The sequence below is a fragment of the Gallus gallus genome, chromosome 1, assembly GCF_016699485.2.
Source record: "Gallus gallus isolate bGalGal1 chromosome 1, bGalGal1.mat.broiler.GRCg7b, whole genome shotgun sequence".
Lineage (NCBI taxonomy): Eukaryota > Metazoa > Chordata > Aves > Galliformes > Phasianidae > Gallus > Gallus gallus.
In genome coordinates, this window is record NC_052532.1 from 51,796,969 (window position 1) to 51,822,971 (window position 26,003).

The 26,003-nt window shown below is 41.4% G+C and overlaps 1 protein-coding gene across 4 annotated transcripts in view; it reads left to right on the forward strand.

Moving 5' to 3' along the window:
• The window catches only part of MYH9 (myosin, heavy chain 9, non-muscle), an 85,790-nt gene that overhangs the window by 19,335 nt on the left and 40,452 nt on the right, over positions 1 to 26,003 (forward strand). For all 4 annotated transcript variants that reach the window (XM_046924106.1, XM_040671688.2, XM_046924135.1 and 1 more), the window contains 2 exons: positions 12,294 to 12,646; positions 17,098 to 17,254. In XM_046924106.1, the coding sequence (XP_046780062.1) occupies positions 12,314 to 12,646; positions 17,098 to 17,254 (490 nt within the window). In that variant the 5' untranslated portion in view covers positions 12,294 to 12,313. The remainder of the gene's footprint in view (positions 1 to 12,293; positions 12,647 to 17,097; positions 17,255 to 26,003) is intronic.

Consider the following 26,003-nt stretch of genomic DNA (forward strand, 5'->3'; position numbering starts at 1 on the left):
TCTACCGTGGTTACATACGTGAATAACTTGAAAGAGAGGAAAAAAAAAACAGAAGGGGAAAAAAAATATCAGGGTGGTATCGTCATCCAAAAAGTAGAAGGAGTGATCTTTATTTTTTTCCACTATGTTCTCTTTCAGGTGCTTTTTGATACGCTTCACAAAACTTTAAGGCCACTAGGTTGAAGCACCGTACCTGAATTTAAATGAATCATGAAATAAGTGCTGTAATAACAGATACGGTTAAATGTCTGGCAGAGGTGTAGGGGAGAGATGAAAAGAATTTCCCCCATCGGAGGCTGACTTGTGTTGTCCTCTCGTTCTTTTGGTGGGTTTCACACAAGGTGTGAGAGGGTGAAGGTGAGCTCCAGCCGTGGTGGCTGTAATACTCGACCTTGAATTGAAAGCTGTTTCTAGTGGAGTTCGATGCTGCAGGTACTTAAATGCTTCCTGGCAGTACTTTGCACTGCAAGTATTCCTTCAGATATGCAGAGAGACTTAGCTTTAGCACCACAGGAGGCTATCTTCAGAACCTGAGCCATTATTATCTTAGCAGGTTTTTAAAGAAAAGGTGTTGTTCAAAAAGTATGTTATAACTAATAATTCCCAGGTTAGCTGTTCTGGGAGCTTCGAGTAGTCTGCCTGTGCCCAGAAGTTCAGGGTTTGTTCTGTTAATCCCAGGATGCTGAACAGCTGGGGGAGGGGGCATATTGTAGGTGCTCAGGTTTCTCAGCCCATTTTGGTGTTTTATGTCTATTTTGTTGGAAGAGATGACTTGGTACCTTTAGGTCTGGAAATCTGATGAATGTTCTGCTTGAGCCCCATGTCTTGACCACACTGATATATTCGTGTGACTGTAATAGGGTGAGTCTGTGAGAGGACCCACTGGAGGTACAGGAACTCTTGTGGTTAACGCAAGATCTACCATAAGAGGAAGTCCACGTTCAGGTTCTTTTACCTCCCACCCTCTATGCTGCATCTGCTTTCTTGCATTGTGACTTCAGGTTATTGGGTAACACACTGAAATTAGCTGATGACTAAAGTGTATTGTGGAGGCCTGGAGTCAGAGCACACATCTACTAAGAGGTTTCCAGGCCTTTAATCCTGGGTGTAGGGCTTAAATGGTTTTGTATGTTTGACTCAAAAATGCACTTGGTGCCCTCTAACATCGTTCTGATTTTTAATTTCTTGTATGAATATCTTTTTAGTCTTTGTTTTCCTAGCTAGTAATTGAGGCACAGCTGTTTGCATGTTAAGTAGAGAAATTGTGTGCCTGACATGAAGTCTTTTGTGGGTTGGAACAAAGCTATAATAGCATAGGATTGCCTACAGCAGCATTGTTTTTGCTGGCAGTCGCTCTAGCTTAGTGGTGGCTTGGTGACCTTGTACCTTAAATTTCTTTTCAGTTAAAGCACACTGTGGCTCTAATTGAGTTTTCTGGTGTAGAAAGATATGGAAATTAATGACCTGATTTAAATAGGGTATGAGGAGACAAAAACACACGTGCAACTTCTGTCCTGGAAGCTAATGCAAACGGGTGTTGTCCAACTAAATGAAATGCATTGGCTTTACAAGTTCATCTTAATTTCATACCAGTGCTTAATTATGGTTTAGGCCTCTTACTTTTTTTTTAGCAGCTGTGAGAACTTGTTCCAAGCACCTGTAGTGTTAATCTCAATGCTGATTGGTCTTTCTATGCCAGGTTACTGCAGCACTTGAATGCCTTCTCACCAGACTCCAACCCAGTGTTGTTCAGCATAATGCATTAGGTCTCCAGTTATGGCCCTTCGGTCTGTGTTTGGCACCACATGCTTTCTCTCTGAGCATCCTAAAAAGTCTGAAGAACCCCTGGTGTCCACAGTTTTCCACTGATGGAACTGCAATTGAATTCATTGTATGGGGAACAAGCACTGCAGAGTCGTGTCATTTTTAAACACAGCAAAGAGGAAATGGTAAAATTGATCTAGCATACTTGTCTACTGCAAGTTGTTTCTTAACAAGTATTACAAATGCGCTGCTGTTGGATGCAGAGAGGTGTAATAAAACGTAATTCTGCATGCTGTGGTTTGACTCCGTGGCCTCTTTATGAAATGTGTACCTCTGGAGGTTTGTATGCAAGGTTTGAATTCTGCTTGTCTTCATGACTGCAAGTTTAAATTTCTCTTAATGCATGTATACTGACTCTTCTGAGAGCAGTAAATAAAACCACATGGATGAGTGATTTCAGTAAACTCAAGCTAATAATCAATATGTATTGAGGGAAACTGAACTTGGAAACTTGTACTGTCAAGTCTATGTAACTGATGAATACATGTATTCATCAAGAGCTACCATTTTAATGAGTCTCGGCAGGAAAACTATTGTGATATATGTCTCAATGCTAAACTGAAGTTCTAATTTAAACTGAGGCAAGTAGACGTTCACTGGTAAGAAAAGAGGTTCTGAGAAATACAACAGTTTAACTTTGATAATCCTGCGTGCGGTCAGGCATTTTTTTACTGCTGGGCTGCTTCCTGTTTAAAATATAAGACTTAAAGCATGCTCTTGTAATAGTTTACTTCCCGTTTAATTGTCTGTAGTGATCAGAGTACTACATTTGTCTCTGTTTTTCTAAGGTCAAGACTTAGAAGTTCACTTGAATGTAGGCTCCCCGATCAGCCTTGGAGGTATAGAAGATTTGACTTCAACCGGAGTGGAATATGTCCAATACTCAATGCAGCTGGTCTCATTAGCACACATAGAATTGATCCAAATAGTCATGGGGGGAAAAAAAAAAAAAGAGAAACACTGAATTAAACTTAGACAAAGCTTCAACCCAAAGTTCAATTTCAGTGGTTTTGATCTTTCTTTCTACAAATGTGAGTTAAAGCAACCTGTACATTTTTAGTCAGTAAGCTCCTACTGGCAAGGATTGTTATGCTTCAGATCTGCTTGCCGTTTAGGGCAAGAGATTTTGATCATAATGTTCTCAGAATCAATAAAATGGATTGTTTTGAGACAAGTGACTGCAGAAAGAACTAAATTAACAGTGGATTTTTTTTTATAATTGATAGACTGTTAGAACTTAAGTGTTCAAAGGAATGTGTCATGCTTAAAGGTAGGAACTTGGCAACAAGTACTAAATGTAAATCTGAAGTCATCAGAATGAACTGGATGAGGAAGGTCTTAGTGCAGCACTTGGAGTCATTTTGTTGATGAGTTAAATTGATTTCTAACCGTTTTGATGTATTTTTTTTGTAGTTTAAAATGTAGAGGAGGCTGTATACATTTCTTGTCCTTTTTTGGGGTGATGGTTGTGTGTGTTTTAAGACTTAACAGGCGCAAAAACTGCTTAAGCCATGACTTAAAGTTTGTTACTTAAGCTGGTTCTTGGAGTTTCATCTTTCTGGTTTTCATCTTGTGGGTTAAATTGCAGCATGAATGTTAATAGCAGATACTGAAGTCTTTGACCTCTTGTTATGCAGTAAAATATGCTGAGTTATTTTAATGGTCCTTCCCGAGTCAAAATTTTGCTTAGATGAACTCGAGCTTAATGCAGTACATGATGGGAAAAGTGAAATGAGAGTGCACAAATGTGATGAGGTAGGTGATTAGTCATCATTTTAAAGTGAGATTGTCAGTTTATTAGGCAAAGTGGTGTAACTTATAAGAATTACGTATTTGCATATTGTCCGGATCTGGCTGGTATATACATGTGCATAGTCTGGGTATCGTCTTCATCCACATGGTAGTGGGGGTTAGTCTTTTACGTGCCTTTTTAGGAAGCAGGCTATATATTGATAGATTTCAGTTGTGTTATGCCCCTAAAAACTCAACGTAGATGTAACTGATAAATATTACCACATCGTGTGATACCATTTTTATCACCTCTGGCAATGGCTCACTGCTGCTTGTGTAGATAAGGGGAAGAACACCGATTGATCAGAATCAGCTGCGAAGCTTCAGTGTGTCTGCTTGTGGAGAGTGCTGCTAATTGTGGTAGAAACACATGAAACAGTTCTGCTCCCGAATGATCAGTATTTCCTGAACTTGTTTTTGTCTTCATAGTACAGAAAGCAAAACATTGCTGGAATCTTCCAGATCACACGTGCCTCCTTTTATTGGGAGAGTGGAATGTCAAAGTGTGTGAGTCTCTGGTGAGGATGGGAGAATTTCTTTTTTTCTTCTTAAAATCTATCTCCTCCAATTCCGGAACAAGAGGGGAGGAAGAAGTGTTCCTCATGGCCATAGTTGTAACAGTTCAGATTAGGTTCCTGCTTTACTTGCCCTTCTCACTCTAATTTCACGCTGAAAGCCAAAGGCCTTTATGTCCTTTCGTACGAAAATCAGTGCTCCAGGAGGGCACAGTTGGGTGAATTCTAAAATAAGAGATATCCTTGTTAAAGGTTGATATATTTAATGCTTTGGGAAGAAAGCATAGGTCAGGACAAAGCAAACTAACCAGAAAATGAGCATGAGGCTGAACTGTACAGGACACTCTGCATCAGAGGGCATTCTCTAGGACAGTGGTTATGATGGAGGGCTAAGTAGGGTGCTGTGAAGCTGTGAAATACCTTGGTTGAAATGGGGAGATGTTCCATTCCCAGTGTTTCAGAGCTTTCAATCCACTTAATAAATAAGTGTACAGTCAAGAAAGCTGTTTTCAGCCTGACCTCCTCACACATCCTGAAGCTTAAAGCTATGTAACTTCTCTCTCCATGCAGGAGTTGTTGTTGTACTTGTGTTCAGGAAGTGTCACTGTTCTGTCTTCCTGCTCCCACCTCAAAGATTGCTGTCGCACACAGGAGTGGGTCCTCTTAATCGCTCCCTGCTAGCTGGATGAGTTGCAAACCTAACTTGGACCCTGTGGAGGTAGCCGACCTATCCATGCCAGGCTTTTTGCCTACCAAGCTGCTGTTAATGGTGAAGGAGGCTATTTGAAACAGGGAAGAAAGTGTGAGATACAGCAGCAGGAGGCTGTTTGGACATGGCCGTGGTTTTGCACAGCGGGTTGAGTGGTGAACGTCTACAAAAGCTTGGTTCTCACCACAGTGTAAAAATAACCCTTTTAAAAATGTCTTGCCAGATGTATTTGCAGTGTTTCTTGGTTCTTTCTGGTGAGATCATGAAGAAAATTGTTTTTACCAATGTGGAGACCAAAGCGAGTTTTCTGCTAGTGGAAGTGAGAATGGTTGTTCCTGGGAGATAACTCAATCTTAGCCCCGTATGTGCTAACTATCTGTATCTAGAAGGCTGGACTGGAGTCATGTTTTTTTGTCCCTGTCTTCTAACTAGATATAATTTATTCCTTGTTCCCTCTTGCGATGATATCTGGAGTTGACAGGGGTGATAGAGAGTGCTAATTGTTATAAAGCTGTCTATTAGCAGAACTGCTTTGTACTTCAGTGCCCCCGAGAGCTCTTGGCAGATAGCTTTTTTAGCCTTAAATCAGAATATTAGGGAAGGGATGGAGAGTGACCCTGAGACAACAAAGACAGGCTGAAACTTTCCAAGCTCTCACCCCTTCTCTCGTGAGACGTCCCTGGGGAATTCTGCATGCCTGATCAGAACTACTGCAGGCCATTATGCCGCCTGAAAACAAGTCTTCCAGCAAAACAGCTTGAACAGCAGGGATGGGCCGCAGTCCGCTGAACTACAGCCGTCTCCTTAAGTGGGATTACTTTGCTGAGTGGTCACGAAGAATGCGTTCTCCCCCGGAATGTTTTCCTTGTGGGCACACTGTCTCTGGAAGAGGAATTCTCTCCTCTGCTGAGAAGGCATGTACTGTACATGCACTAATGAGAAACAACAGTTGCAGAAAGTGTATTATGCAGGATTGTAAACTTTGAATATTTATTCAAAGTGAATAGGGTTGGGTGGCAGCCAGCCTAGCTTTGTCATGCTAAAGACTGGACTTGAAATTAACAGGAGGCTGCCCTCCCCCTCCCTAAACCAGTGCTTGGGGTGTTTGAACAACTGCACAGGCTTCAGAGAGCTGGTTCACTTTATTGGTGCAGTGTTCGTTGTAATGTGCCTTTGTATCTCACTGCAGTAATTAAAATACAGGGTAGCATAACTCAGGGACGCTCTGCGTGGACATATTTGCCTGTAACCTACAGATTAAGTTTCTTTATGGCGTGCAATACGGTTGCCCAAGAGCTTTTCTGTGTTTGTAGAGTTTGTGGTGAAACTTGTGCTATCTCATTTTTCACAGCTTGGTACCCAAGCTTAGCTTGTTCAGATCTGCATTAATTTACGTTACATCCTTGTATGCTTAATTTGTAGCTTCTGATCGCAGTGTGAATCTAATCTCATTCTTTTCTTGAACGGTGGAAAAGGTGGCTACTAAGCTGGCATGTAAGGACAATGTCTTACTTGTGTAGGGCTTTGTGGTGTTTGCAATTTGCCGTGAAAAGTCCCAGCTTCACAGAGCAAACCTCCTGTGTCAGCTGTTATAGTAGAATGTGCAAGTGCTGCCTCATGCATACCAGAAAAGTGCTGCTTGACAGCTGATGAAAAGAACTGGATATGGAGAAATTGAGAAACTTTTATTCTGTGTTTGTTCTGGTGATGCCTGCCAGCTACCTTTAGGCCACCTGGAAGAGGCAGAGTTCCCCTCAGCTCCTTTCTTCCATCTTGCAGTATGTGGTCTGGTCGGTAGGTCACTCCTGAGTAATACAGGTACTGCTTCTACGCTAGGTGTTTAGATACCTTCCTTCTTCATTCTTGGAGCCCTTGGAGCTTAGAGAGAAAGTATTTCAGTGCTCTACCTTGTGTTCAGCTTATGGTAATAAACATGGTAGCTGACAAGTCTGGGCAGCGCTACAGTCAAACTGAATGTGCAACAATAATTGCCAGCAATCTGCATTCCAGTTGTGAAATAAAGCTTTCAACAATGCATCGTGTGCGTCAGAATGTGACTTGAGAGGAAAGAAGTGAACTGCAGTAAGCCTAATAGCAACCATTATGAATCCCAAATAAAGCTGAACTAGAAGAAATGAGACTGTGTGGCGGCACAGCATGCTGAACAACAAGGCTAAGTGTAGCTGACTGCCTCTTCAGCTCAGTAGGCTGTCTGAGGGAGTATGAGTTGTGAATTTGCACACTTGCCTGATGTATTCCCCAGTGGAGTAGCTGAACTTTATGATGCCTGAGTTTTCTTTTGAAGCATTAGGTACTGGTGAGTCACAGTGTACGGGGCTTGAGAAATGAGTAGATATAAGCAGTCCATGCATGACAGCTTCTCCCCTTCCCTTCCTCTCCTCCTCCCCCAGCAAACCACTTCTCACCCTTGGTGATTCAGACTTCTTTTCTTATATAGGTGTTAGAACAAACTACTCCAACTTGTAAATAACAAACTTCACAGTTTTCCTTCCCTTTGACATCCTGGTAGGTGAAGCAGAGAAGTGTCTGTCTGGCACATCCTAAGCAGATGAGAGCTAAGCAGTTTCTTAGCGAATCCAAGGGAATTAATCTGTTTGGGGTGAGTCTGCCCCACACATCCTACTTGTTGCACTTACTGCAACTGTTTCTGTTGATTTGCTGAACTGTGTTCAGCTGACTGGGGAAAGTGAAGTAGTTGAGTTTGCAAAAATAATTCAAGTATTAGCTGTTCAGATTGTATGTTTAATGGGGATTTCTGGCATAAAACTGATCAAACTTAGTTTAAATCACCAGCTTCTCAGTGCCAGGTTATTTCTAAATGCTGCGTATTAACAAAGAGTCAAGTTTCTTCACTGAGGAAAGCTGAGTTGTATTTGAAATGGAACTGTAAGTGACTGCTAATGCTGTAGTTTTCTAGCATAGAAGTTGTGTGCCTGTAGAAAAAGGTGCACATTCCTGCGCTATGTGAAAGGGCTTCTTGTGTTGTGGGCTCTTCTGTCACAACCCGCTAACGGTGAGCCGGTGTGAAAAAGAGCACAGGAACTTTGTTCCTGCAATGCTTCGAAGATGTGAGCTATATGAAAAATAAAGGGTTGTTTGTTTAAATGTGTTTGCATTGCTATTTATTGTTCGTTCTTTTCATCACCTTCGTCTTAAGGGTAGTATCAGAGGTCACTGAATGAGCTGGCGGGGTACACAGAAAGCTCTTATAACAGCATCTTACTGGTGGATATGAAGCAGAAGAGCATTTCTAGTAATTACCTACTCTATATGCTCTTCTGACTGCATTATGCTCTTTCAGCTACAGCCCTTACTTCCAACATAACACAAGCTCATCTTACTGAGCAAGTGGCTCAGTCCTAGAAGCAGCAATTCTGTGGCTGCTGACAGACTTAAACAGTGTAGGGGTGGAATAATACAAATGGTTCTGGAAAACTGAATTGCAAACGGATAACATTATGTGCTTTCAGTGCTTGCGGAGCACTAATTCAAAGGAGAAGAACTTTAGCAGAGCCAGCTTTTAGACCTTTCCAATCTGGCCAAGGTGTATTTCTAGATTTGTGTGAAATACTCAATGCCTTGGGTAGGGAGACAAGTGAGTGCAGTGTCTCCTAATTGGAGCCTTACAGCTATGAAATTGTAGCAAAGGCCAAGGCAAACTTGTGTCCATATGATGATTCAAATTAGGGTTTTGGGTAGTTGTGCCTAGTTCAAAGGGAATGCATGGCATTTTCACTTAAAGCCAGCATTTAGTTTATTCATCTCAGAAGAATCTGCGGGAAAAGATGTAAGTAAAGGTTTCTTGTAATGCTTATTGGCTTACATATTGATGATGTCTGAGTTCCCTCCTGCTCAGGACCATAGCGATCACTTTTTCCTCCGTGTGCAACTCTGTGGCTTCTTTCTCACAGCTATGTAGCTAGTGAAATGGGATAAGAACCTCATTTGGTGCCTGAAATATGGAGAACAAGCTATGTTTGAACAGCCTGTTCTTCAGACTGCTGGGAAACACAACAAGAGCACGCTGGGTTAATAGGGAAATGACTCTGGTATTTCATTTTTGGAAACAATACTAGGAAGGAGGCATTTAAACTGAAAAGAAGGATGGTCTGTGTCTTCCTTCTGTATTTTTGTGTCTATTACCTGTAGACTGGTATTGCATCAAAAACAATATTGTTAGCGATAGTCTCATTTGACAGCTGCGCAATAGATGAGTGAAGATAAATGTTCTTTCCCCATATAACTATCTACGCCTCAAGTGCAAACTACTGGGCAAACAAATTGCTTCCTAATTTGTTCCTAAAATGGTAATGACTTGTGTTCAGCAGGGCTGTCGTTGAGTTACAGTTCAATGGACTGACCGACTGACTCCGTCCCTTGAGGAGTTCATAGAAATGCTCCATGAAACACATGATAAACTTGGAAGAGAGGTTTTGGAGACCACGAGACAGAACTTGCTGAATCTGATTCCTCTGTTGGTTCTGTTCTTATGGACAAAGCTAGCTTAATGGTTGGTTTGTGGTATTGCTAGTTTCGAGGCCCTGTGGGGTAGAAGTCAGCCATGAGAGAAGCATTAATACCATGTTATTGCAGCATGATCCTCCAATATCTTAGTTTTGGTACCTCAGGGTTCTTCTGTTCTGGGCTAGTTTGAGATGGTGAATGAGAGTAAGACTGTTTCCTGCTGCCATGCACTAGTGTAATTCTCAAGTGTGTTTGAAATCTGAGGTGCACAAGGTCTTTTAACCTTGCTGTTTAGTAGTGCTGCCATAAAACAAACACCCAAAACAAAAACAACCCAAAAAACCCAACACTTAGTGTTTGATGAGATTTTAGAACAGCTATGTTTGGCCACTTATCTTCTTACTTGGATAGCTGTTGTTTTGAGCACTGAGGATGAAAGAAGGATAGATGCTGTGCAGTGATTCTTCGGGGGCTGAAGAGTGCGGCCTCGCAGTTCTTGAAACACTTCAGGACTCCTCCTATAAGGAGATTTGACTAACCTCCCTGTAACTATTTTCTTAATTCTTTTAGGATCTAGAACTGGCTGGGAATACTTCTTAAAAGGTTTCTCGTGGTCTGTTCTATATTTCTTATTCTTTATCCCAGGACAAGTCTCCAAGGTGTGTTGGCTGCATGTACTTTAACAGCAAGGAGGTGAGGACTGTGTTTCAGTGTAATGCAGGACACTTCAGATGGCTGGTTGCTTAGGATTCCTCAGGAAATGATGAAACCGAATTTAGCTGAAGCATGCTGCCTCTGTGTCCTGCCTGATTATAGCCAAAAAAGGCAACCAGTTAGATTTTTGGGAGTTGCAAACGCAGGAAACTGTGTAATGGAGGGTAGAGCGCAGCTGCTGCCTTGCCAAACCTGATACAACTCTGAGCACAATTGAATACTTATTTCCTTTATTTTACTACGTTTTCTTTTCCCCTCCTTTCCCCCTCTCCCTTCTTTTAACCCTTTGACCACAACCTACAGGAGACACTGCAGTGTCATGGACTCTCCATATCTTTTGTTGAATTGTTGGACTTTGCTATTTCCCGCTTGCTTTGTCAGGCAAGCTGTTGTAGTCTGAGCTTACAACTCTCTTGACAAATGAGTATTTCGTGGTGAGCTCTTGATATCTACACTGTATGTCTGCATCAAATCTTTTTGTGGTGTACCCATCCAATTCTGGATTTTCAATAAAAACATGAAAAGCCAAGGAGGTGGAATGGCTCTGGGAATTGTCATTGCGGTGGTTGAGATGGAACTGTCAATGACACTGTGGGAAAGGAAAGATGAGGCAAAGTGTGGGGGGAGGGTGTTTGCCCTTTCCTATGAGGTTTAAGACAAAGGCTTCAAATGCAGGCTAAAGGGAAGAATTGTTTTTAGAATTTTCTTTCTGTTTGCTGAAGAATTTTTGACTCAATATACAGCTATCGTAGTTTCTGGCACAAACTCACACAGCGCATACAGTGATACGTTTGTTGAAAGGAATTTCCCCTCATGCTTTCAAACGTCTGGTGTGGGCATTTTGTGCCCATCTTTATTGTAGCTGGTGTTTTTCTGTCTTTGTTACTGTGAGTACTTGGATGCAACATTGATTGCTGCTCTTGCACGTTTCAATAGGTGAAGCTCAGCCCCTCCCTCAATATCTTTTTGTTGGCGTTATCTATAATCAGACTTCACCTATTTGATTTTTAGGTTGTCGAGTAAATATGTCTATGTTCTGTAGCATAGTTATCCCAGTAGCTCCACGAATAGTTATCCCTGTAGCCTTCCATGACATGAATATTGATATTTTAATTTCCTGTTCCTTCTGGTGGTAAAGTGCTCTAGTTTCTATCCAAGTCATGAAAAGCATTTTTAAGGATGCTGATATCTTTGTGAGGGGGATCCGTGAAGTAATGTTTATGGGACCTTGTAAAGAGGCTGCTGTTACATGGTTAATGAGCCTTGATGCATGAAGTTCTTTCTCGTGATTGAAAGAATTCCTGAATGGCACCAATAAAACTGTTGCCTTATTAACTGGAAAATCCCTGGCAGTTGTGCTCTGGTTTTGATGAAATGCTAAATTTAGGGTGCCGTTTTCTTAGCATGCTGCCTACATCTCCTCCTTGTAGTGGTGGCACTGCCTTCTACCCAAAGACAGCTTTGTAGCAACTTTATAGATGGATCTTTGGGAAGAATTTTTGACTGTAAACTCTTCTGACAGCAGTATTTTTTTTTCTTTTTTAACTGACTTGGAGCTATTCTGCTGCAGAACATTGACTAGAAAAAAGATACCAAGTGGTGGGTTTGGTGTTACTACTGAGCTAGTGGTGGAAAGGACGTAGGGTCTGTATTAATTCATGTCCTTAAATTATTCAGTGCCTTCTAGGAGTGAACCGTGTCTCTTGCATTGTCTAGACTGGAATATGGTGTTTCTAAGAAGCTGTGAATTTTGTTCTTGTTCATAGCTAATCATGACAAGGAGATTGGAAGTAAAATTATTGTTTAAATTTCTTTGATATTTCTGAGCAAGTATTTCTACTAAGTAGAGCACTAAGAGCTAATCTTACCTGAACATTACCAACATATTATCTGATGCTGTGAATGTTGGCACATCTTCTGATTTGTTTGATGCTTGCCACTTTAACATGCTTTCTCTCTTCTGCCAAATAATGGCTTCCAAATGCTTAACGGTCATTGTTTTGTTCTGTTTTTTTTTTTTTTTTTTTTTTTTTAACTGCTTGCTAGTTTGTTTTTTCCCATCCTCTTGGCAGTCAAAACCTTGACCTTCTTGGAAGTTTGACAACTTACCAGTGCTTACTAACATGAAACTGAAGGCAGGGGGACGCATACTTTGGCAACGAAGAGCTCAGAGTGTTTAGTATGTGCCTCTCTGCAAGGAATTTGCAAGGCAACTTGAGGCTTTACAAACTTTTTTTTTTTTTTTTCTGTGGCAGGTCCCCAAATCTAAACCACAATGGCACAAAGAGATGCAGATAAGTACCTTTACGTGGACAAAAATATCATTAACAACCCCCTTACTCAGGCTGACTGGGCAGCCAAGAAGTTGGTATGGGTTCCCTCAGAGAAGAGTGGATTTGAGGCAGCTAGCCTGAAGGAAGAAGTGGGAGATGAGGCCATCGTGGAATTGGCAGAGAATGGGAAGAAGGTGAAAGTAAATAAGGATGACATCCAGAAGATGAACCCCCCCAAATTCTCTAAGGTGGAAGATATGGCTGAGCTGACGTGCCTGAATGAGGCTTCTGTGCTTCACAACTTGAAGGAAAGATACTACTCTGGACTGATCTACGTAAGTAATCTTCTCCATTAGCGTAAGAGTTCTCTATTTCACAGTGTGGTAACTTACTGTAATCAATTTGCTTTTAAAGGGTATATGTTAACCTTTCATTGTCCATATACATAACTCTCATGCGACTCAGCTTCTTCCTTCTACTTAAATTTTTTTCACTAAACTATGCCAATCCTCCCTCTAGTTAATGTAGAAGCTTTCAAGGAATGCTGTGGTAAATCAGTGTTTCACATTTCAATGTCTTCATTTGCAGAATGTTTTGAATGCCATCTAACATGCTTTTAGCAAGAAGTGAGAGCAATTGAAAAGTGGTAAACAGGAAGTCTGAACTGAATTAAATAATAAAAACATGATCTTAATATACCTAACATCTGAGCTGCTTTTTCCCATGTCTGGAGCTTCACTGGGAAAAAATACCAATGCCAAGCTGTTTGTTTGGTTTTTTTAACACAATTTCTGGATCTTGGAGTGTGCTATTAGAAAAAGCACATATATACACGTGTGAGTTTACAGATGGGGTAATACTTCCTTCTTGTCCCAGAATGGGATTATTATTACTATGGAAAAGACAAAGATACCACGCATGGGGTCAATGACCATAACACTATAAAGCATGCAAAAACTGCTTCACTGCATACCAAAAGTAGTAAATAAGGAAAAGGAAGGAAGGAGAATTCGGAACTTTGGCTAGTACTACAGGTCCCTTTTGTCTTAGCTCCTGTGTAGCCAACAGAAATCTGTCCTGATAGCCTCTACTTATTTAATACTCTCTCAACACAGGGTGAATAAACTCAATAGTAATGTAAAATTTGGTTGCAGTGACTGTTTAAAACACAAAGCAGTGTTTCTTGGTTTGTTTGTTCTCCAAATGCCCTCTACTTACAGAATCAAAATAGGTCTGCCAGAGGCAATTCCTGATGGATGTAGAAATACTGGATGTTTGGTATTTTAAGACATTGTGAAATGGTTTTCACCACAGATGAGAAGATATACTAGGATGCATTAAAGAATGAATTTGATGTGTAAGCATGTATATATTAACCCAGTCCTAGATAATAAAGCATGTCTAGATACTTTTTCTCCTTCCTTTTGAGCTTCTAAACCCCCAGATCTGCCTCTTTCTTCATCTGGAGATGGCAACACAAATAAAAACTGTTCCCTTTCTGTATGTTTCTTAGATTTGATGGCTTTTTTTTCTTTTCTGGGTTTTTCTTTCTTTTTTTTTTTTGATTGCTTCACCTTACCCAAAGAGATTTAGTCTTTTTTTTTTTGTAGTCACCTCATGAGGCAAGCTGTAGACAGTCTCTTCTGTCCTAACAGAGCCTGGTTATCTCCAAGCTGCCACATAGCAGGAGTTCACTATCTTGGTTAGAAACCTCTATGGACAGTTGTATTCTAAATTAAGAAATATGAACACGAGCTAAAAGTTCTAACTAATGCTGTGACCACAGCTCTTCTAGTGTGGCATGAGGGTGTACAGACAGCTGCCACATAAACCATGAGAGAACACCTGGAGGGTGCAAAGCTCATATAAATTTAGTCACCTTCTGATCTCAAGATATTGAGACTTTGGAGGTTGATGCAGTTGGTTATTCCATGCATCTGGACAGCTCTTCTGGCTATTGGTCAAAACCTCTTATCGGAGGGAAGAATCTTGATCTTGTGTTGAAATAGGATATGCAAGATCGTGTGTGTAACATTTTTAGAACAGGATACGTTGCTAGGTTATGTAATAAGTTGTTGAAAATAATTCACCAGTGTTGTGAAGTCTGTTGTGTGCTGTGCAATGGGCTATTTCATTTATCTTGCAAGACATCCTCTGAAATTTCAGACATGATCTATGGCTGTAATAAGCTGAGTTCTTTTAGTTAGGTAGAAAACAGTATTAAAAATAAAAAATCCACACCTGTCACACATGTGAACTTAGAGTAGTAATACCCTATTATGGAGCCTTAGACTTGCCAAAATGGTGTGTCTGTGCACTGAAATGGACTGATCTTACCTGTCAGCAGTTCTCTGCAAGTCAGAAGATTAACGTGAACACTTAAGATACTTTCACTGAAGCAGCTGTTGCTTGATCATTAATCCTCTTGAAGGAGTACGTGCAGTGTACATAGGTCACTCTGAAAGTAATGCCTCCTATTTATTTCCCTGGAAACTACAGCAGCTGCAAGGAGCATAGCACTATTTGATAGAGCAAATTCTTAGCTGCAAAACACTATTTGTCAACATAGTCACCATTCATAAGAAGGAAGTAATGGAGTTTTCCTGCAGGCCTGCTTCATCAGTCTGAGGGAGTTAATGCCTTCATTCTTCTAAACTGTTGCTCTCCTTCAGCAGAATGCTTCAGTCCAACTTCAGACTCTTGCACTATTTTTATTTGAAAAGGGACTGTTCTTCTTTGTGGGCAAACATGACCATAAAAAGTCACACAAATACAGACAAGACTTTGAATTCCTTTTCACATATTGCCACTTCTCATTTGCTCCCACTTGTACTCCTCTAGGGCATGAACTGAAGTGTTAAAGAGAACCTGTAATTTCATCAGTGTTAGCAATTCCCATGGTAATATATGGAAAAAGTGTAATGAGTGTGCAATGAATGGGGTACTCTGGAGTAGACCGCTTTCTACCTCTTGTTCTTGTCCTGTCTTCCACTACTCTGGTCAAAGATGAGGAAAGCATGACCCAGACTTTCAGCTGCTGGTTTGTACTATGCAAGCACTGTCTCTCATGGTGGAGAACTGAAGCTGAGGTTAAAGGAACTAGCAATGCTAAGTTAGTTTCTGCAACTTGCTTATAGTTCCTTTCCAGTGCTATCTCATAGCTAACTTGACTAGAATCTCACTGACATTTAGCTTCCTGAAGTCCTGTGTTAAAGGTTTTTATTCAGTTTTCAGTTTCCCACTTCAGAAAAAGAGAATCTTTTCTGTACACTGTTGAAATGTTCCTCAAATATTTACACACATGCATACATAAACACAAAGTTTTTAAAAAGAAAAAAAAAATCCTAAAATGCCTATATAAAGTGTGCTTTCTGGGGGACATAGGGTGAAAACTGTATCTGAGTCAGCTGTGTGTGAAGTGTAGGTTAATTACCTAAGATTTAAATGAGCGCACAGAAAATTTGGATATAAAACTGTGAACTGTGTAGTAGATGCTATTTTCATCCTTCTGATCACTGTAGTCTAATTCTTACCTTTATCTAGCTAGGATGCTAAATCTGATTAAGTACTTTCTGTGCTTATTGTAGAGAACTCTTTACCACGTCAAAGCTCTCTTCATTGAGAAAACAATAGAAGAGATACTAGCAATAGAAGGAGCTAAATGTACTCTTCTAGTAGCACTGCAAGTATCTGTAGAGAGCTACATATATCTACATGTTTTGGATAGCTGTCTCTAAAATTGACAGGGAACTCTAAACCTCAGCACCAAGGCATGGAATGCTATTCTTAGAACGTCTAGGAAACACGGAAGGTCCTCTCCTCCTGCCTTTGCAATTAAAACGCTTGTTAGATTTGCTTTTAGGTATTTAGATTTCAAAGACATTTGGGGAAAAAAATTGATACTTTCACTCTTTCACTAGAACTATTTTGACAGTTGTATTAGAATTGCAGAATGTGACTCAGTGGAAACCAATTGAGTCGTTGAAGTTTGCTGTCAGATCAGTAAATTTTGCAACAACGCATTAGAAGTAAACTTTGGCAAATGTTGCTGACTCTTCAAGAATGGAAGACTGTTCAATTGTTCTTTATACTCACCAGTTTGGAACTATGCTACATTAATGGCAGTACAGTTCTGATTCTAGTTCTAATTACAATCATTACATGTAAATCACAGAAGTCTTTGGGTTGGTAGGTTCTTCAGGAGGCCGTCCAGTCTGACTAGATAAAGGGTGTGCTAGAGTGCCATCTGTGAAAGGCAATATATACCTTTGTGTTGTGTTTGCTGTAATATCTTGCTGTCTCTCTGCATCATCTGTACCATTTCTGGACACAAGTAAACTGATTTGCACTCATGTGAAGTTATGTTGTAGTTGATTGATTACTGGATAAATTGGTCTAGTAGATAGACACACATGATATAAAATGCTTTTTTTCTAGAAGCTGAGCACCTATTGTATATAATGAAATAGACAAATATCAGGATTTTGAAAGGAGGCAAAGCCACACCTCAGACTGTTAATTAGCTAGGGAGTAGGCCACTTTGATTATTGGCGTGACTAATGCATCAGTTGATGCTATTTGCATACTTTGAAAGGTTGAGTACCATCCAAGTTGATATAACTTCAGGCATTGCTGATATTCTAATATTGCTTAGTGGGAGGCATCCCACTTAGCATCACTGGAGGAAGCACTTGAAAATGACTGATCTGTTTTCAAAGAATATGCTGTTAAAAGGAACGAGTATACAAAATTTTAAGTCTTTATTGCTGGGGCATTTTCTTTCCAGACCTACTCAGGCCTGTTCTGTGTGGTAATCAATCCTTACAAGAACCTGCCAATATACTCAGAAGAAATAGTGGAGATGTACAAAGGCAAAAAGAGGCATGAGATGCCCCCTCACATCTACGCCATCACAGACACAGCCTACCGGAGTATGATGCAAGGTGAGTGCTTACTGAGGTAACAATTTATTTGTTGAAATCACAGGTCAGGATTGCAGTCAAAACATTGTAGAAGAACAACAGCTCACTGCTATCAAAAGGCATTGCTGCACTGTTGCTTACCGACACGACGCCTGCTTGGTACTAGCTCTTGTGCTCAGGTGAATAGCTATCTCCTGCTCTGGTGTATTGAAGAACACTGCAGAAGGGTCTGACAAGTGCATAATTATATAAATGACTGATTGGTTTCAGTACAGCGGGCTTCAGAGAAGCATGCAAGGAAAACTGAAGTAGGTAGATTTTCTGTCTATGATTCTATGGAGTCATAACGACAGATAGGCAAACTGATGGAATCACTTAACAAAACTTAAAATGCAGTCTGGTTGGATGAAGCAAGTTTAGTATAACCTGCGTTTTGAAGTGTGATGATCGGTTATAGTTTTACCGATGATTAGTTGTTTTGTTACATTCTTGTCTGATATAAATTTTTAACAGAACAATATTAAATACATTTGTTGGCTTTTTATGGGTAAAAGCAAGCAAGCAGGTCTGCATGTTTCCCTAATACCTCCCTTTGTATACCAGTGAGAAGAGCCATATATATTATCTCCTTGGTTGTCACTTGAGAATTTAAGTATGGAGTTCTGAAGGTCCTGTATATATCTCTCCTTCTCTGAGGAGGTCTTTCAGTGTTGGTGCTTCTGTTTGGGATACTTGGAGAGTATTCAAACATGGAGATACTCTATGCTTTTCTTCCTGTCTATAATTAGGTTATATGAAGAGGCATGCTTTGTATGCTTAAAGGATGGTTTGATTTGTCTGGTTTGTATAAATTTGACTTTTCTGATGGATAGCAATGATGAGTAAGGTGTTGGTCTTTCAGAGTCTCATCATTAGTTTCACTTTTTGAACAAATGCCAGTTATAATAAAAACATGTTTTAAAATTCTAATTAGACTCAATTTTAAACACTTGTGCTTTTTCCCTGCCCTCACTGTTATTTGTACTTGCAAGCATGGGTAGAATATAACAGTGTGGTTGCCCAGAGTGGAAAGAAAGCAAGAAAAACTTCTTCCACTTGCCAGAGTTAATGACTTTAAACAATTTTTCCTTGTGGGGAATGTCGAGGAAGTTTGCTGAGGTATGGTGCCATGTGGAGCATAGCACACAGGAGAGCTAACATGATGGATAAATTAAGCAGTATTGGTAAAAGCCTTGAGAGCGAAGGGGGGAGCAACACAGCAGTGGACTAGTAGCAGAGTACTGATGGCAATTCATTGAAGATGTGGTAGGTCTGAAGAAAATACATCTATACTACTTAAACATTACTCTGAAGGAAGTACTGTAAGCAGATGGGAAAAAAAACCCCTGGATCTACATAGGGCCTTACTTTCTTTGAACAAAGACTAGATTTGCCGTAAATCGCAAAGATAAATGCACCTCCTATACAATATTTAGCAGCATGATTGTCTGTAAAGCTCTTATCACCGTTTCACTTCCTTTATTACTTCCTTCTTTCTCTTGCTCACTCCTTCTTGTCAGCTGAAGTACCAACATATATTTTCCTTAAATGAGCTATTGACTAAGCCCTACCAACGTTACTGTTCCCTAAAAAGAAGTCTTTTCTACACAGCATCAGGAACAGACTCTTTGGCATTGCTGTAAGGAGACTGAAGATGTCTTTCTCCTTCCACTGTCAACAGTTAAACCATGTGGAATTGCATGTGCATGCAGCTTGTTCTTTTTCCCTGCCAGATACACCAGTATGTGGCAGTGGATGTGCAGACAGCTGCATGAAGGGACAGATGAACTTTGTCTGAAAGTGCTTCAGAGATAGTGATTGATCTACATGGATATTTCCTTTCCTTTTGAAAAGAGAAGTGTTTCCATCAGATCACTTCTGGAGTGAAGTCTAAAACTAAGAAATCTCAGACTTGAATTGTGGTGCTGCACAAAGCTGAAGACTGTAAGCCCTGCCACTGGTTTTCCTAGCAGTAGAAAGTTGCAGTGAGTTCTTCTGGAGTGTTTGCCTTTTCCAGAATCATAGAATCACAGAACGGTTTGGGTTGGAAAGGACCTTTAAGATCATCTAGTTCCAACCCCCCTGCTATAGGCAGGGATATCTCCCCACCTCCCTCTAGACCACGTTGCTCACAGCCCCATCCAGCCTGGCCTTGAATGCTTCCACCAGGGAGGGGGCATGCACAACCTCACTGGGTAACCTGTTCCAGTGTTGCACCGCCCTCACAGTAAAGAATTTCTTCCGAGTATCTCATCTAAATCTCCCCTCTTCCAGTTTAAAGCCATTTCCGCCCGTCGTGTCACTATATGCCCTCATAAGAAGTCCCTCCCCAGTTTTCCTGTAGGCCCCCTTCAGGTTCTGGAAGGCGGCTACAAGTTCCCCCCAGAGCCTTCTCTTCTCCAGGCTGAAGAGCCCAGCTCTCTGCCTGTCCTCATAAGGGAGGTGCTCCAGCCCTCTGATCATCTTCGTGGCCCTCCTCTGGACCTGCTCCAACAACTCCCTGTCCTTCTTGTGCTGGGGGCTCCAGAACTGCACACAGTACTCCAGATGGGGTCTCACACGAGCAGAATAAAGGGGCAGGATCACTGCCCTCACCCTGCTGACTATGCTTCTCTTGATGCAACCCATGATTCAGTTGGTCTTCTGGGCTGCAAGCACACATTGATGACTCATGTTGAATCTCTCATCAACCAACACCCCCAAATCATTCTCCACTGGGCTGCTCTCAAGCCATTCTCTGCCCATCCCATATCTGTGCTTAGGATTGCCCTGACCCAGGTGCGGGACCTTGAGCTTGGCCAAGAACAGCCAGAACTATTCTAGCTACACAGTATTCTCAGTAATTTTGACAATCTAGAGGCTTGTTCCAGCTCCTCTCTACACATCATGTGTGTCTGTTTGCTAGCAAAAAATGCCCAGAGATTGTTGTAGCGTTACTTACTGCTTTATTTTAATGGCTAGCAGTGGCATTCCAGTGTATGCTACTGGGAGCAAAGGTGAGTAGGCTGTTGTAATGTCTCTGGTCCTGGTTAGCCTCTAGGGCAATGGAAAGCAACATTCCTATTCCACTTTCTCAGTGCTGCTTAGCAGTGGGGGAGGCTTGATGCAGCAGCCAGTGGTATGGCAGGAATCTGTTCAGAGAATAGAAGATAAAAGGGTACAGTGCTCCACATGAGCTAGAGGCATTTAGGATTAGTCTGCCTTCCCTACCATGCTTTCTGAGCCCCAAAGGCAAGGATTCCTTCATGGCCTGAAGAAGGATAGCAAGCTGGTGATTGACTTATGCCAGCATGGGATGTAGTTATCTCTTAAGCTGACAGAGTGGAAAAGCCTTGCATGCTAGTTGATTCGGACTTTCTTTTTTTCTGGTTTTCAGACAATTTATGGTATTCTAATAAGCAGGCCTCCTAAAGGGAGGTCCTTTAGGAAAGGGATAGGGAAGGGAGAGGAATATGAGAATTTTATTCCAACTTCTGCTAATCCAGAAACTATTTAACCCTTTTCAGGCATCTATACCAGTGCACTAAGTTGGGTCCTCTTTTTTTTGTCTTCCATGGTTAGTCCATTTAGAAAAGTGTCACGTGGCATTCATCTATATCCCAAGGGGTTAAACTGTGGGGATTTTTTTTGGTGGGTTTTTTTCTGGTTAAACTTCACCAAAAGCATTTCCTTGAAGCTATAACATAATGGAGAACGTGTTTTAAGTATTTTTTTTTCCCTCCTTTTTTTCCAACCAAGGACATTAAGACTCAGAAATGAGATAAACCCACAATTTTGCTGCATGATGCTTGGAGATGCTTCTTAAGTTTCAAGAGAAGAACTCTGAGAAAATTATAACATTTTTGTTTTCCAAGAAAACAACCGTTTGTCTTAATGTTTCTGTTCCCTGGGTAACCTGAATACCAGATGCCTCAGGTCTGACTGCTTTCAGAAGAATTATTTTTCTGGCACTGATGATGGAAGCAGAGTGCCTACAAGTGGAATGGTGTCTTGAGCAGACAAATCATTATTGCAAAGCAGCAGATGTACGTTGAAGGGATAAATTCCCTACCTCAATTCATGTTCTCCAGAGGATCTATTAAGAAAAAAACAAAAACTTCTTAAAGCTATTAAATGGCACCTGTTTGTCTATTCAGAACACAGAGTAGAAATTTTCTGTGTCAAATACTGAAGCTAGCAATAAGCTATGAGTTTTCTTGGTGTCTGGAGCATGATGACCGTTGTTAAATGTCAGTGTCTGAAACTTCTTGGTAATAGCTTTGATATGTATGGTTATTCTGGGATGCTTTCTCCAAAACTGTTTCCTTGTACATGCAGTTTGCCCATCTGTTAGCCTCTATTCAACCTGCTCAACTAAAAGATGGGTGGGAGAGGGTATAAGCAGCACATTGCTACTGAATGCGCTTCATCACACTTCTCACCCAGTTTTTCTGCGTGTCAGTATAAGGTTCCTAATGGTTCACTGAACAAAACTCTTAAAAACATTATACAGTTATTAAATCCTCCTTGACCTTGATGGATTAGTCTGCAGAGGAGCCTATGCAGCCAGAAGCTTGGGGTTTAAGCAGTCTATGGGTTTGGTGTTTAAAAGAAAAAGTTCTGAAGCATAGCACCTTCCTGAAATTTCTTGGCCTTGTTATATTAAGGGATGAAAGGGTTAGCTATTGTAAGACAAATTACTTGCTTTTGCAGGTCATTAGATGCACCTCAGACCCAGCTGTCATTTTCATAAGAAACAGTCCTTTAGGTCTGCTCCTGTGGAACATGACCTTGAAGTATTTTATTCATAATTCTCAGATGTTGACATATTTCTTAAGTTTCTAAGCTAGTCAAATACTTCTGGTCTAATTTCTGGGCCTCAGTGCTGCTTTCTCAGCTTGCTTTGCAGCTCTGCTCTGCTACACTGCGCTGTGTATCACACTGCCCCAAAACACACCTTAATTTTCTATAAGATATTCTTTGTGTGTTTACCAATTCAGGAATAGCTGATGGACAGTCCTTTCAGATTATACAGGGGCACAGTTGTCTCTCTCAAGTTGCATGCAAAAGTCAATTCTATTTCCACTAAAACCAAAGGAAAATAGCATGTGGTTTCAGTAGTTTAGTTCTGAGATTTGTCCAAATTTCTGATGCAAAGGGCAGCGTTAGATTTGGATACCAATTACAGAGGATGTTTGTTTGATGGTGTCTGTATACAAATGGCAAGAAAAGATGCACGCGGTTTCTGATTTCTCTTAAGAGATGTTTTGCATGTTTGGAATCATTTGAGCTTTCTAAATGCAACTCTGAAAGGAACGGGTCTTGAAATGTGGTTCTCAACAGAACAAGGAGCTAAAAAGAGTCCATTGCCCACTTGTTTTTTAGTACTTACCACACCCTTTGCTTCATTCCTGCAAACCAGAGCAAGAGCCTTCTGGCAGCTCTTACATAACAGCTCAGCCCTTTCTGTCAGTCCCCCCGCTGTACACTGCCCCAGGACCACGAGCAGCCTGAGCTTCTGCAGGCTGTATAGCGGTTTTTCTTTCCTGTCAGAACTTCGTAAACATTTGTGTAGCCTAAAATTACAGCCTAACTTATTTTCCCATTTTGCTATCTCCAGATTCGGTCCTGAAATGCTAGAGAAAGGGCTACGGGCTTTAGTCCAAAAACGGCTCAGGGAAATAAATATTTACATTTGATCCGGTAGGATGTATTTCATTTTTGGAAATGACACTTTTTTCCTTGTGCCTGCCCTCAAACAACAAAACATACTGCAAAGCTGAATCTTGGCACTGTAGCTATCCTGCCAAATCGAGTGACTTTTTCCTTTTTCACATCTAGGAGCTGTGTTTCGTAAGAGCTGTCTTAAATATTCTATGCTTATCCTTCCTTTTTCCTTGAGCTCGATGGTAGGTTATTCGTATTTAGAAACTTCTCTCGCACACGTTCCCAAAATGGGAATGCAAAAGCAAGTTCTCGGGCTGTGTCTGGGTGTTTCCCTGGGGTGTTTTTGATCCTACTCAAAGCAGCACGTAGGTTAAAGCACCACTGTGAATATATTTAATGAGATTCTATGCCAGCGGGGTTGTTCCAGTAGCACAGTGTGTCAGGTGCCTGGGGCTCCTCACGTGTCCGGCCCCGAGGGAAGGACGTGCTTGTAAGATTATGTTGAGGTCAGGCAAGAAGTTTGAGGAGAGACAAGGAACTGAAGCTGCTGCGTGGCTGAAGCATGCATTTCAGCCCACTTCTTGCTTTAGGTCACCTCCCTAACTTGGCCAGCAGACGGTTTCCCTCGTTGGGCTGCAGGCCTGCACAGCCTTACAGTAACGGAAACCTACAGGGCCGGGCTCCGTGGTTAGGAGGTGGGTGGTACCATCTCGCTACGGTTAAGCTTGTAGCCTTAATGAGTCAGCTATAGGCAGCGGGTAGCAAGCCAAGCCTGTGCCTTTCAGCTACACTTCCTCTTGACTGGAGGGATGATGTCACCATTGTGTGAGTGCTATAGCACTTCTCCTTTTATGGAGATGAACAGGCCTGCAACTGCAGTCACTCATGCAGAGGAAGTGGGTGATAAAGGCCTGGTAGGATGTGCTGTAACTGAGATGGGGAGCCTGAATTGCACGTTCTGTTCTTCTGTTCTAGCCTACCAACCTCTTCTTCTTCCACCTCCGAACATATTAAAAAAATTCAGGAGTTTACAGTTCTGTTCATTCATGAGTTATGCCAATATATTTGAACACAGTGGTTCAGAATTCTTCCAGATCTGTTATTTTGCAGTAGAATATTTATCTGAGCACCATTAATGTACAAGATTTCTGTCTTGTCGAAACAAATGTTGATTTAATTAAGTTTTCGATGTGTCCTGGAAGGTCCTGGAAGCAGTCTAAAATGAGATCTTTTATTTTTGTACTGAGAGAAGTCAGATGTGTTTTTTTAATATGGTAAAATTAACCTAGAGATCTCATTATACCATCCTGCTGTATAGCTTAAATGTGAAGGATGTCTTACTTCCTGCATTTCTGGATGCTCGAGGCCGCTGCTTCTTAGGGTCTCTTGAATACAGTGGTGATGAGAACTGAAGAGGAGCCTAGATAAAAAGCCTTCCTTGCCAGCTGGTCCGAAATACAGAGCTGTTGCTATAATTAACTAATGGGTTGTTATTCTGAATTGTTTTTAATAAGTGACTCTGTTTAGGATTGAAAAGCAGATGCAGATTTCTTTTAATCAGGCGTTTCTTGATTGTGTTATTATAAGCGACTGAGTTTATGGTACCCAGCACATTCTCTTTTGCTGAGTAGGTTGCTTGCACAACTGACAGCGCAGTAAAGGCAAGTGCTGACTGCGGTTGTGCAGTACGCCCATGGTGAATGATCGTCTAAAAAAAAAATGTGGGGGAGTGGAGGTGGCTTCTTGTCTGGGCAATTGGATTCGGATTCATGACGGCACAAGTCAGCATTGTATAGAGAATAAATATTGGCATTTACAACAAGTCTTAATTAGAAGCGTGTCTAAGAGTTATGCTTTTGTATTTGTTAGCTCTTTGGCCCTTTGGTAGGCTCCAATTTCCTGTTGCTCAACACATTATTCAGTTGTCTGTCTGTACACAATTAGAAGAATTCCAGCTATCCCAATGACTGCCGCTTTGCTGTCCTGGGAAAGAATTTCCCCCGGATTGCAAACAGGAATGTTGCCTTTTATGGCAGTGTCTGCACGCTGCCGGTGGCTTGCCTGCACTCGCAGGTACGTTCTTGCTGGCTTAAAGCAGAGGTGACTAACACAGCTGCAGCAGGCCACCAGACAAGTGTGCTGGGGGAGGCAACGCTCGTGCCAAGAGGGCTTTTAAACACTATGGCTCTTTCTGCTGAGCACCTGACAACACTTCTCTTGGTGTTAAGACCTGGAGAGATCCTGTGCTTGCCCCTTCGTGGCTTCTTGTGATAATTCCAGAGTGTTGTTGCTGCCTTGCCCCATTGTAGCACGGCTCTACAAGAGCTTCTCAGCGAGTCAACAAGACTTGTGATGATCGTAAGTTTTTTGTGCCAAAGGAAAACTGAGGATTGTTTGATGTTGGTCATCTCTTTTTCCATACGACATTTGGTTTGTCTGCTTACCAATGTGTTTTGCTAGAATAAGGATCCTACCTTGGAGGGAAGGGAAGAGATGGCATGTGGTATGGAAGTACTTAGGGCTCCACTGCCTGTATGAGCCCCAGCACATCATTCCAACACCAAAGTTGGTTACCAGAAGTGAGGAGAGTCATAAGGGGCATCTTTTTTTTTTTTTCCTCAAATAGGCTTCTTAGAAGAGCCACTGTGGTACCTGAATGCAAATATAAGCTTTTCTAGAACAAGTGAGCTAGTCAAGCTTTCGAAAGACTGATGTTATTCAGAGGCACAGTCTTATCCTTTCACATAGCTGCTTTGTGATAGAGCATTGCACTCAAGTGTTGCACTACTGCAGAATACATTTCCTTAGGCGATCCATAAATGAGTCATTAGTTATTCCCCTGATCCACCTTCCCAGTGCCCAGTCACGCAGATGTGCCTGCTGAGCCACTGACCCACTGGGAACTTGGAATGGGTGAGGCCTTTGAGGCTGCCTCGCGTCCATCCTTCACCTCTCCCTCAGCAAAAGGGGTGCATATCTTAAAAGCAAAAGAATAACATTCAGCACTTGAAAAAAATGAATGTGCAATGCTAATGAACTTGCAGCGTCTAGTTTTGGATGTGTAGTGTTTTCTGGTCCAAAACTG